This window comes from Neohortaea acidophila (assembly GCF_010093505.1).
Source record: "Neohortaea acidophila strain CBS 113389 unplaced genomic scaffold BDY17scaffold_9, whole genome shotgun sequence".
Lineage (NCBI taxonomy): Eukaryota > Fungi > Ascomycota > Dothideomycetes > Mycosphaerellales > Teratosphaeriaceae > Neohortaea > Neohortaea acidophila.
This window is the reverse complement of record NW_022985518.1, coordinates 954,762-966,642: the sequence shown is the minus strand read 5'-3', so window position 1 is coordinate 966,642 and position 11,881 is coordinate 954,762. Positions and strand designations below refer to the sequence as shown.

Genomic DNA, 11,881 nt, shown 5'->3' with positions numbered 1-11,881 from the left:
TGCTTTTAGCGATTGCCTGTACCCCAGATTGTGTGAGCTACTTCTGCTCCAGCAACCACTTCACCCCCTTGACCGAATCGTCCACAAATTTCTTACTCCCCTTGATGGTCGGCGCAACCGAGTGGAATCCATGCGGCTGGCCAGGGTAAACTTCGACCTTGGTCTTCACGCCCTCCTCTCGCAGGATGCGCTCGGCGATCAACGCCTCGTCACGCAGAGGATCCTGGCCGCAGATCTGGAAGTAGGAGGCTGGAAGATTGGCGTGCCCGGTTTTCCAGAGCAGCGGGCTGAAAATCGGGTTGCCTTCCTCTTCCTTGGAGATGTAGTTGCTGGTGAAGAGGTCCATGGCGGCTTGGGAGAGGATGGGAGCGTTTTTGTTTCTGAGGCGAAGCATCAAATCAGTTTCACGATTCGCTTGGACATATGGCAGGGAGGGTCGGGGCATCTTACTGCTCCGGGGATGTGACTTCAGATTTGTACTTCTCGGGCAAATGGGCGCCAGCGCACCAGGCGGGGATCATAAGGAGACAGCCGGTGAGGCCGGGCGTGATTTTGTCGTCGCGGAACTGGTGGGCGATGGTGGCGGTGATGTTGCCTCCGGCAGAAGTGCCGCCTGGTGGGAAGTCAGTTGCCTGCTTTGACGGTAAGACGAGGTATACAGTGCTCACTCACCGATAACGAATCCCTTGGTGGGATCGGCGCCCAATCTCGAGGCGTTGTCCAGCGCCTGGAAAGTGTACGGTCAGCCCATGGACCTCAGTGATGAAAAATAAAGACCCACCCATTTAGTAGCATCGTAACAATCATCATGTGCCGCGGGGAACTTATGCTCCGGCCCAAGGCGATAGTCAACATTGACAGCCGTAGCGCCCAGCTCGGACGTCACACGTCGACAGAGCAGCTCCTCGTTCTCCAGCCCGCCAATACACCAGCCTCCACCGTGGTAGATGACCTATTCCGCAGAGCACTCGTCAACAAAGAGTCCAGTGGGGTCGTCAGGCAGAAGCAAAACTTACAACAAGAGGACTCCCACCCTGAGGCGGCTTCTCAGGGGAATAAATGCGGCACGTAATCGTCGTCCCGTCGCGCACCTTGACTTGCTCGTCGTGCTCCTTGACGCCAGCAGGCGCGTCGCCCATGGTGGCCGTCATGGCTTGCTTCGCGGCGGTGATCCAAGTCCGCAAGCTGGCAATGTCGGGAAAGAGACCGAGCTGAGGCAATGTTTGTCAGTGCTGGGCGGGGGAGGGGTGGTGAGCAGGAGCCGACTCACATCTGGTTGATTCCCGCCCATGTTGTCTTTCACGAATTGGTCCCATTCCGGGTCGGGTTTGGCGAGCGAGGGCCAGTCTTTGATGTCTGCCATTGTTGGGGGATTTGATGCGTGTATACCTGGAGGGCAACGACGAGGAGTGGTATCAGGCTGTGATTGTCAATCGACTTACAGCAGATGATCTTTATTTATAGGCAGTGAGATTGAAGGAGACGGGACTGAGTTCAAATGCCGTGCCGAGGTCACGGCCGAAACCCGCAAGCAGTAGTAGGTGGGGGCGTGGAGTCTGTGAAGGATGGTGGAAACGCGGGGCTGTTTATGAACAGCTTATGCGCAACCATCGAAGATCCGTATACACGTTGGACGAGAGCATAAGTAGAGAAGCCTGGACGAATGGCAAGGACGGCTCATAAGCGTTCATGACTGTCTGCTCTTCCTGCTGGCCTGTAATGGAAGACTGGGTGAAGACTACGCTCGTTGCTATCCTTGTCCTTCGACAGCAGCCAACAGACGATGCACTTGCAGTTCGTGGCTGATGGTCAGATCAAAGGATGCTCACAGTGGGTGGACCATCCCGGGCATCTCCTTTGGGTGTATGACATTGCATATCCGCGCGTAAGGTAGTCTTCGGTGCTGCGCTCGACTCGCATTCATCGGCGGATCTCCAGACGCATAGATTCGATTGGAGGGTTGGCAACACAAGCACACCTCATACCGGCAGCAGATGACACCCCAGCAATCCCCTCCCACCCCAGTCTCTTCTCGGCACCAAACTCAGCTCGAGGGTTTGTGACCGTGCATTTCCTGCCGTCTCCCTCAGGACTCTGATCCGAATCACGCGCTACCAACGACCCAAAGTCAGCATCCACACCTCTGCACGCCGAGGGTGATCCAACTTACATTCTCACTCTGTTGCACCACCTGCGCCACCTTGCCTAATCTCTCGTGATTCGTGAAATTCACGGTTCCAAATCTCGTCACTTTGTCCCCTACCAAAAGCCCAGCCAGCTCCGCCGGACTATTTGAAACAATGGTATTAATCTTCGCAAACGGTGGCTCAAGCGGAGAGTCCGCCGTAGTCGGGACGGCAGAGCGAGCAGCGGTGTTTGCAGAAGGCGTGGCTTGTGATGAGCTGTCTGCTCCTTGTGCAAATCGATCGTGTACCGCCTTCTCCAGCTCGGCCATCACCAGCTTGTAGTCGGTTTTGAGGTGGATGATTCTCGCACGCGTGGTTCGGATCTGTGCGACGTCGATGTCGTTGCGGGGAAAGCCGTCGAAGGTGAGGAGGGAGGTGTTCATGTTGACGCCGTGCTGTTGGTGAATTGTTTAGTTGTGCTTCTTGTGAGAAGGAGAATCCGTGTGGGTGAGCATGGTGTGGACTGACCGAATCCAACACTGATCCGAGAGCAGACAGCTCGGCTTCGAGGTTCTCTTTCCGCGCCATCAACTCTTGCAATGATTTGCCTTTCTCTTCGCTCTTTGATGCTGCTTGAGAGGTTGGTCCAGACGCCACGGTGGGCGCGTGGAGGTCGTCCATCCTGAGACCCATCGAATGGAGTGATGGAGTTGCGGTGTATCAAGTGCAGCGAGTGAGGTGATGGAGAGAGGGTGAAAGGTATGAGAGGCCTACGTCAAGATGGTGCCTGCAGCTCTGACGTGGTCTGTGCGCTGCGACATCGTCGAGGCTGGCGGCACCGGAGCAGCCTTCCTCGATACATCGTCACCTCTATTGACCACCAGCATCCTCAGCCACTTCTGCATGTAGACATTGCATCTATTTGACTTATGCTTGGAACTTGATCTCGTCCTCTTAGATTCGCTCCTCTAACAACAACCATGTCTCTCTCAAAATCGCTCCCATGGACCAAAAGTCCCCTCATCATCAACGCTCCAGTTAGTCGTTACTATTTCCCACCACCTCATCAAGATCTCTCTCACATCCATCAAACAGATGGGCGGCTTTGCCACCGCCAAACTCTCCACCGCCGTCTCCCAAGCCGGCGGCGTAGGCCTCATAGGCGACGACAGCAACATGCCAGCCCTCGCCGACACACTCGCAGAAGTCGACAAAGCCCTCAGCAGAACAGACGCCGGCCTCCTCCCCGTTGGCGTCGGCCTTCTCCTCTTCCTCGTCAGACTCGATGAGGCCCTCCCCCTACTAGAAAAGTACCGCCCGGCAATAGTCTGGATGTTCGCGGCAAAGGAACTCGCCCACTACGCCGACTGGGCCGCCCGCATCCGCGCCGCGCTCCCCAAGTCGCAAATCTGGATTCAAGTCGGCTCCGTGCACGCCGCGATGGAAGTCGCCGCGACTGCCAAACCGGACGTCATGTGTGTGCAAGGCAGCGATGCGGGCGGACATGGGTACGAGAAAGGGGCGGGTTTCATTTCACTGCTGCCTGAGATTTCGGATGCGTTGGCGGCAAACGGACACAATGGGATTTCGCTCGTGGCGGCAGGGGGGATTGTAGATGGGCGAAGCGCGGCGGCGGCATTTGCGCTCGGGGCGCAGGGGGTGGTGATGGGGACGCGGTTTCTGTCGGCGCGCGAGACGAATGTGCATCCTGTTTACCAGGAGGCGCTCGTGGCTGCGAGTGATGGCGGGCAGAGCACGCGGCGGAGTAAGTTGTTTGATAATTTGAGGGGCCCGAATATCTGGCCCGGGGCGTATGATGGGCGGAGTATCCTTATGCAGAGTTGGGCGGACCACGAGAGTGGAGTTGGGATTGAGGAGATTCGGAAGAGGCACAAGGAGGCTTTGAAGGATGGTATGTGCACCAATATTGGTCAATGGTGTTTGATTGCTAACTTCAATGTCTACTCAGACGACAAAGGTTTCAACGCCGATCGAAGCGGGAGAGCGGTGATGTGGGCTGGCACGGGTGTTGGCCTTGTGAAGAAGGTGCAACCAGCGGCAGAGATTGTAGAGGAAGTGAGAAGTACTGCAGCGGCGCGGCTGAAAGAAGTTGCCTCAAAGCTGTAGTGTGGTCTATGGTCCGTTGTGAGAGGTTGATACTAGATAGATTCGAAGTAACACGTCTGCCCCATCTGGCTATGCAACAGCAGACTCATTCACCCTTCACGTTCCCACTCCTCATTTTGCGCGTCGCGCCACCGTTCGAGATGATAGTGTCTCTGCCATTCAAAAGACCGTACAGGGAAATCAACAGCATAGTCACCCCCGTCATCAAGAGAGCAGAAGATGCAAAAAGCCTGCATCACAGCGATTAGTTCAATAATTCACTTCTGTGGCAGGATGGATTACGCACCCTACTCGCTGCGGAGTACTCAAAATCTCAAACAGCGGGTAGGGGTAGAATTGATTAAACTGGTAGCACCGCTCAATCCAAACCCAGTACCCAAACGCTATGCATCCGCTCAGAGCAAGGGCGGGGAGGACTGCAATGGTGTAAGGCGGGGAGAAGAAGAGAATGTCGATGACAAGAGCCAAAGCGGGGATCGCATGGAAGGAGAAATCGGTGTGGAGAGGTAGAGGTTCGGCCCAGTCTGGCAGGACGAGACTCTCGTCGATCTGGTCCGCGAAGTCAGGATCGGGTGTATACGTGTGTGTAGTGGCTGTGCATGCTCACCGCTCGTAATGTCCAATACAGCAGGCTGATGAGGCACTCCATTGGCGCACTGGCCACGGCGAGGGCATTCTTAATCTTGAACAGGGTGTGGCTGTCGGTGATGTCGGCGAGCAAGGCGACGGTGAAGGTAGCGGCTGCGAGGGAGAGGCCGATGATGGTGAGGTATTGCATGTGCCAGCCGTATGAGTCGTTGCTGTTTTTCAGCACTCTCTGTCAGCTTTCGGCGTAAGGCTGGGTGATGCTGAAGCTTACACAGGGTTCGGATTGCGGACGAGCCATGAGAAGGAGTATGCAAAGGATGCCAATCCGAGAGACTGAAGGTGTTAGCAAGGTCGGCAGTGTATGTGGTGTGGGAGGTGATGCACATGAAGGATGGCTGACGCGCCACGTGATGGCGCTGGAAGGCGCTGGAGAGGATGTCGCCGAACGAGGCCCGCGGTAGCCATGTTGACGATCTGGTTGCGAATGGGATGGGATGTTGCTAAGGAGCCTGAGAGCGATGGCGGTCTTCACCAACCGTTAGTGCTTGGGCGCGGCACGCGAGATTGAGAAGCCCTCGACGTCAGACAACCTTTCGTCAAGCGGATAGAGTCAGACACAGCGGAGTCATCGAGTGACTTTCCCTCTCACACGCCTATAAATGCGAGGTCGGGAGTCAGGTGTATTGTTGTAAAATCATCCAACTGAAGGCATTGGAGAGGTGCCCTGCCCCTCGCGCCTTCCGCGGCGAACACGAGTGCCCCACCTTCCCAGTCCCCGTCCCTTGGCGGCGGGCTGACTTCCATGGATCCTTTCCCCGGCGTGCCCAAGACACCGCTTCGGTCTAGATCGTCGACTTCCCTCTCCTTTCGTACCCGCGACGTGACTCGAAGAACAACGAGATCGAGAACGATACCGCACAGAATACACGACTGTTGTGCGTCTCAGCCGAAGCAGAGGCCGGAGTTCCGTCAGCCGCCTCTACCGCTCTGATCGTATTCTCTCTGACTCGATCAGCTGATCAGCATGGGCATGTCTTGAACGACGACACCTTGCCAGAAAGCATCTGCAAGACCACGCGGCGCATGCTGGCCCACCCCCAGTGGCAAGAATACCGCATCTTGGAAGAAAGAAGGGGTACCAGACGATATGCCCCGGCCGAAGAAAGAGCCTGGGTTGGAACCAAAGAAGCGCAGCCGCACGGGATGCTGGCCCTGCAAGGCGCGCAAAGTCAAGTGCGGTGAGGAGAAGCCGGCATGTACAAATTGTCTCAAGAGCGGCGAGACGTGCGATTACAGCATCCGCCTCAACTGGGGCGGCCGCGGGCGGAAGGGCGATGAGGATGCGCTGGACGACATGAACACCATCACCTTCGTCAGCAATCCCGCGTCTATCAACGCAAAGACGACAGAGCACTCCCATGAACACATCTTCTCTGCCCAGCATATCGCTCCCGCCCCCGCCCCGGCGAGGCCATCAAGCAGCCAGCGCGCCAGTCTACCCACCCCCGAGCCCACCCCCAGCTCTGATGGCGCCACTATCGACCCGCTTCTCAGAGGCGCGCAGTATCCTCCGGGACAGGATCGTGCAACTTCTCAATACACGTCGTTCCCGTTCCAACCGCATCCGAACGGCGCATGGCAACATTCTCCACCCACCTCCGCCCCAGCTCCGATGAAAGAGGAGTCGAGATGGTCGCCTGAGAACCCAGCGAAGCGGATGAAGATGAGCAGTCCCCCCAACTCCCATCATACCCCCGTCTTTGCGGTGCCACAATACCCCAATCAAGTGGAACAATCGCCATCCGCTTCCCACTTGACCACCCACAGCATCTCTAGTATCGTGAATACGCCCGCCACTCCAGGCTCCACCATCAGCTCCGGCTCTCCATTCCCGCAATACCAAGCACCCATCACGGTGCAAGACCCGCCCGACCTGCGACGACTCTCCGTCAAATCTCTTCTCTCCGATCCGTCGGACGATGCAGATCGGCCTCAATATCCCCGCGTCAATAGCCATGGAGGTTGGCGGACGTACGGTTACGACCACGGATTCCCGGATCTTGATCTGCCCAATAACGACGATACGAACGTCATCCAACCTAGGTCGCCGGACCTTCGTCGCGCAAGTGTAGCGGCGATCGAGGATGATAGCTCCAGCAATGACTCCGATCCTAAGCTAATCGCGTTCGAGCCCGGTGGATACTACGCACAACCCGTACCCATCAAACTACCCCGATCTCTCGAGCCGCTCCCTCCGGAACTCACCCACAATCAGATGAACCTCCTCTACTTCCACCACTTTATCAATCACACTGCGCGAATCCTGGTCCCGCATGATTGCCCGGAAAACCCGCTGCGCGGTGTGCTTCCGATAATGGCTGTGCGTAATCCGCACCTCCTTCACCTCGTACTCGCTTACTCCGCCTCTCATCGAGCGCGCTTACTCCTGCATCCCGAGCCGCGTACCCGAATTGCAGGATGGATCGCCGACGTTGTGCCTGCGTTACGACAAGCCGTGGCCGAGCCCTCGTCGCCTGGAATCGCGGAACCAACAGACCCGTCATCCCTCGCGCCTCTCGCAACAGCCATCATGTTTGCCTCCCTGAACATCATCAGCCCCGACATCTTCGACATTGCCATCCCCTGGCAACGCCACCTCCACACCGCCCGCGAGATGATTATCGCCAAAGGAGGGCTGGATCATCTCGCTCAAAAGGCCGACGGCGCACGCGACAAGGCCATCTTCTTCCTCTCGCGTTGGTTCGCATATCTCGATGTCCTCGGTAGCTTGAGCGGCGGCCAGCAAGAGGAACCGCTTTATGGGGCCTATCTGGAGGATGGTGGGGGATGTTGGCTTGTGAATCGCGACCCGACGGAAGAAATCTACCAGATCGACTGCTTCTTTGGCTTCTCCGGTCGCTGCATTTCGCTCCTCGCCCAAGTGGCCGAACTAGCGGCACAGTGCGACAAAGAGCGCATCGATCCGATGAATAAGGAAGTGCGGCCCGATTGGACGCCGTCGCAGCAGGTGCGGGAGGAAGCCGACGCGCTGCGGACGAGGATACTGGAGAGCGCGACTGGCAAGTACCATGGCTGCTCGCATGCGAATCGTGATTCCAGTGAGGCGGAGGAGACGGCGGGCGGGAAATATGACTTGGAAGAGATTTACGCGACCAACGAACTCTTCCACTGGGCGGCGTTGATTCAGCTGGCTCGCAGGGTGTTGGGACTGCCCGCGAGTGATCCCGAAGTGCAGGAGAATGTGAAGCGATCGGTCAACTCGTTGATCAAGGTTCGCAGGGGTAGCTCGGCGGAGAGCAATCTGCTGTTCCCCATGTTCAGCGCGGGATGTGAGGCGTTGACGGTGGAGGAGAGGGAGGTCTTCAGCTCTAGATTGGCAGAGGTGGAGGGCTGGGGATTGGATCATGTGGGGAGGGCCAGGAGATTGATGGAGTTGGTGTGGGAGACGGGCAGAGGATGGGAGACGATTGTGGATGGCGAGTTCTTGGGGTGAAAGTCATCGGAGGCATCTAGAAGCGAAGGACTGCCAGCCTTGCTGCGTGGCGCCTTCCTCATTAGCGGCAATTCCTCGGCGTGTGGGGGGCAATGGCTATCGACGGCACATCAGTTACTGTAGCTACATACCTACACCTTAGCTCAAGCAGCTGTCGTGGTCACATTCCATTGCACATTTTTTCGTCCTCACTACCTCCTCCCCTCCTCGTCCATGCTCAAGAGGCTTCTGCATTTGCCCCGACTCGCCGCCACCAGCAGAGCCTTCACCACCTCCCCACCCCGCCGCTTCCCCGCCGAAATGGCCAAAGTCGACACCTCCGCCCGACTGGCGCATCTGCGCCAGCTCATGCAGAAACACGAGGTAGACGTCTACGGTATGTTCCAAGCCTCAATAAGCCACAAACACCCCCATTGATGTCTTCTAGTCATCCCCTCGGAAGACGCCCACTCTTCGGAATACATCGCGCCCACCGACGCCCGACGCGCCTTCCTCACAGGCTTCACAGGCTCCGCGGGCACGGCAGTAGTGACGCAAGAGAAGGCCGCGCTCGCGACGGACGGGCGCTACTTCAACCAAGCCGCCAGCCAGCTCGACGATAACTGGACGCTGCTGAAGCAAGGGCTGCAAGACGTGCCGACGTGGCAGGAGTGGGCGGTCGAGCAGGCGGAGGGGGGCAAGAGCGTAGGCGTGGATCCGACGACGATTACCGCGCCTGAGGGAAAGAAGCTGGGGGAGAAGATTGTGAAGAAGGGGGGCAAGGGACTTGTGCCTGTTGTGGCGAATTTGGTGGATGAGGTGTGGGGTGCTAAGAAGCCTGGACGGCCGAATGAGGGGGTGAGAGTGCTGGGGTTGGAGTATGCGGGGAAGAAGTGGGAGGAGAAGGTTGAGGAGTTGCGCAAGGAGTTGGAGAAGAAGAAGGCCGCGGGCTTTGTGGTTAGTATGTTGGATGAGGTGGCGTGGTTGTTCAACTTGCGGGGGAACGATATCCCATACAACCCGGTGTTCTTCTCATACGCCCTGATTACGCCTACGACGGTGACGCTGTATGTGGACGAGTCGAAACTGGGCGCAAAGGGAAAAGAGCATCTCTCCGGCGTCAGCATCAAGCCCTACGACGCCATCTTCTCCGATCTCACTGCGCTGGTGAAGTCGGACGAGCCCGTGACGAACGGCACAGCGCATACTTCTTCATCATCATCACCGCCGAAACGAAAATACCTCATCTCCACCAAAGGCTCCTGGGCGCTCTCGCACGCACTCGGCGGAGAGGAGAATGTCGAGGAGATCCGATCGCTCATCGGCGACGCCAAAGCGGTGAAGAACGACACGGAGCTAGAAGGTATGCGGCAATGCCACATCCGCGACGGCGCCGCACTATCCGAATACTTCGCCTGGCTGGAAGAGCAAATCCACTCGGGCACGCAGCTCGATGAGGTCCAAGCGGCAGACAAACTCGAGTCGATCCGCAAAACCAAAGACCACTTCGTCGGCCTCTCCTTCGACACCATCTCGAGCACTGGCGCCAACGCGGCCATTATCCACTACAAGCCCGAGCCGGGCAGCTGCTCCACCATCGACCCCGCGAAAATCTACCTCTGCGACTCCGGCGCGCAGTATCTCGACGGCACCACCGACACGACGCGCACGCTGCACTTCGGCCAGCCGACGCCAATGGAAATCGAGGCCTACACCCTCGTCCTCAAAGGCCACATTGCCCTCGAGCTTGCGGTCTTCCCCAAGGGCACGTCGGGCTTCGCCATTGACGCTTTCGCCCGGCAGTTTCTGTGGGCGTACGGGCTGGAATACCGGCACGGCACCGGGCACGGCGTGGGCTCGTTCCTAAACGTACACGAAGGCCCGATCGGCATCGGCACGCGGGTGCAGTACGCCGACGTGCCGCTGGCGGCGGGCAACGTGCTCTCCAACGAGCCCGGGTACTACGACGACGGCAATTTCGGGATCCGGATTGAGAACATGTTTATGGTGAAGGAGGTGCAGACGAAGCACAGGTTTGGGGACAAGCCGTCGTTTGGGTTTGAGCACGTCACGCTCGTGCCCATGTGTCGGGCGCTGGTGGATGTTGCGCTGCTGACGGAGCGGGAGCGCGAGTGGGTGAATGCGTATCATGCGGAGGTGCTGGAGAAAACGGGGGTGTTTTTCAAGCAGGACGAGCGGACGAGACGGTGGTTGGAGCGGGAGTGTGCGCCGTATTAGAACATTTATACTGCAATCTTTATAATTGCGCAAATGCGCTCAGGGCGAACATCAGCCCGAAGCTGAGCTTGAAGGCCGCGTTATCCTGTACCGCGCTGCGCATGTTGATCCCCTTTACGTATTTCTGCAGATACCCGTAGGGAACGAGGTGAATGCCGTAGCTCTCGGCCGTTTGCACACCGACGATCAGGAGACCGATGAGGAGAGCGAGGGGTTTGCTGAAGACGCTGATGCCCAGGCCAGCTACGAGACCTGCCGACCTTATCAGCTGACCTATTCGTGGCTTGTGTGAATGGGAAGGAAAGCAAGACGAACCGAATATACTCCCCATACTCATCTGCCTTACGGCGCGCGCATTCAGCCGTCCCCCGGACGTGAGCACGGGCGTTTGAGCGTCATTTTGGTATTGCGAGAAGGACCAGTCTTTGGGGCTGAGAGCGGAGGGGGAGGAGTCGAGACGTAGGGCGTGGCGGAGGGAGGTGTGTTGATGGAGGAGGAGGCCGGTGGAGACGCCGAGGGTTGCGAGGAGGAGGGGGGTGCGGAGGTGGAAGAGGTTGGGGTTGAGGAGGCGGGAGGCCATGTCTGGTGGTCAGGCGGTATTGGTGGGGGTTGTGGTGTTTCGATTGGTGTTGGTGTTGGTATTATCGATGTAGGGGACGGGAACGGGGTAGATGCATGGGAGCTGGAGGTGAGGTCATTTGGTCGGACCACGTGGGCGCGTAGCGGGATCCATCATTCGCGGCTTCCTCGTCGAATGCACACATGCACTTCACCTTCATCCTCACGACCATCGGATTGAACTGAACAATGCTTCATTCGATTCGCACAGTCCGTATTGATAGCTGCGTCATTCGTCACTTCCCTTGGCGATGTTGGTTACGATCGTAACCTCGTCAAGCAGGAGATCGACATTTGATCTGGCGGCAGACCGTTGGCCGTCAGGCTTCGACGACCGAGGGCAGCGCCTAGCAAAGAACACAGCAAGCTGCAGCCGTGCGGATCGAACAGTTATAAGTCTCCCTGCTAACCATCGTGAAGACGCTTTCACGCCTCAACTCAATCTTCCAGATGTTGCTCATGGACAGGCTTCTCGCCCTTCTTGATGCCATTGATCGACGAGTAGACATTACTCTGCTACTGTTACTCCTTGCCTTCAAAATACGCACATTTCTTGTCCGAAAGGATTCCTTCCTCGATGCGTGTCCTCCTGAACAGACTCTGTTTAGCACCATTGGCCTTGTTCTGCTGCTATGGCGCAGGCGTATCTACCATGAGCGAGGTGTCGATCGAATTATGCGAGCATGATGCT

At 57.5% G+C, this 11,881-nt stretch overlaps 7 protein-coding genes across 7 annotated transcripts; 3 read left to right on the top strand and 4 right to left on the bottom strand.

Annotated features, from left to right (window-relative positions):
• Positions 1-37: 37 nt before the first annotated feature.
• BDY17DRAFT_255421 (alpha/beta hydrolase fold-domain-containing protein) lies at positions 38-1,139 on the bottom strand (the record flags this gene model as incomplete). The annotated part of the gene is made up of 5 exons (XM_033731531.1): positions 38-380; positions 451-613; positions 673-727; positions 782-952; positions 1,017-1,139. The coding sequence occupies 5 exons, from the start codon at positions 1,137-1,139 to the stop codon at positions 38-40; spliced, it is 855 nt and encodes a 284-aa protein (XP_033587390.1).
• Positions 1,140-1,979: 840 nt separating this feature from the next.
• BDY17DRAFT_255274 (26S proteasome non-ATPase-like protein regulatory subunit 9) lies at positions 1,980-2,807 on the bottom strand (the record flags this gene model as incomplete). The annotated part of the gene is made up of 3 exons (XM_033731518.1): positions 1,980-2,111; positions 2,171-2,581; positions 2,655-2,807. The coding sequence occupies 3 exons, from the start codon at positions 2,805-2,807 to the stop codon at positions 1,980-1,982; spliced, it is 696 nt and encodes a 231-aa protein (XP_033587389.1).
• Positions 2,808-2,993: 186 nt separating this feature from the next.
• BDY17DRAFT_302449 (uncharacterized protein) lies at positions 2,994-4,303 on the top strand. The gene is made up of 3 exons (XM_033734417.1): positions 2,994-3,163; positions 3,222-4,038; positions 4,096-4,303. Exons 1-3 carry the CDS (start codon positions 3,107-3,109, stop codon positions 4,251-4,253), a joined length of 1,032 nt encoding a protein of 343 aa, XP_033587388.1. The 5' UTR covers positions 2,994-3,106; the 3' UTR covers positions 4,254-4,303.
• BDY17DRAFT_302444 (FAR-17a/AIG1-like protein) lies at positions 4,304-5,550 on the bottom strand. The gene is made up of 5 exons (XM_033734416.1): positions 5,226-5,550; positions 5,113-5,174; positions 4,861-5,053; positions 4,540-4,802; positions 4,304-4,483 (listed from the first exon to the last, which is right to left on the bottom strand). Exons 1-5 carry the CDS (start codon positions 5,304-5,306, stop codon positions 4,339-4,341), a joined length of 744 nt encoding a protein of 247 aa, XP_033587387.1. The 5' UTR covers positions 5,307-5,550; the 3' UTR covers positions 4,304-4,338.
• BDY17DRAFT_302440 (fungal-specific transcription factor domain-containing protein) lies at positions 5,546-8,517 on the top strand. Its single transcript, XM_033734415.1, has one exon. It carries the CDS (start codon positions 5,989-5,991, stop codon positions 8,353-8,355), a length of 2,367 nt encoding a protein of 788 aa, XP_033587386.1. The 5' UTR covers positions 5,546-5,988; the 3' UTR covers positions 8,356-8,517.
• Positions 8,518-8,655: 138 nt separating this feature from the next.
• Positions 8,656-10,572, top strand: BDY17DRAFT_255128 (peptidase M24, structural domain-containing protein; the record flags this gene model as incomplete). The annotated part of the gene is made up of 2 exons (XM_033731497.1): positions 8,656-8,731; positions 8,783-10,572. 2 exons carry the CDS (start codon positions 8,656-8,658, stop codon positions 10,570-10,572), a joined length of 1,866 nt encoding a protein of 621 aa, XP_033587385.1.
• A 9-nt stretch (positions 10,573-10,581) lies between these two features.
• BDY17DRAFT_200567 (uncharacterized protein) lies at positions 10,582-11,344 on the bottom strand. The gene is made up of 2 exons (XM_033730096.1): positions 10,888-11,344; positions 10,582-10,824 (listed from the first exon to the last, which is right to left on the bottom strand). Exons 1-2 carry the CDS (start codon positions 11,150-11,152, stop codon positions 10,592-10,594), a joined length of 498 nt encoding a protein of 165 aa, XP_033587384.1. The 5' UTR covers positions 11,153-11,344; the 3' UTR covers positions 10,582-10,591.
• Between the last annotated feature and the right edge of the window lie 537 nt (positions 11,345-11,881).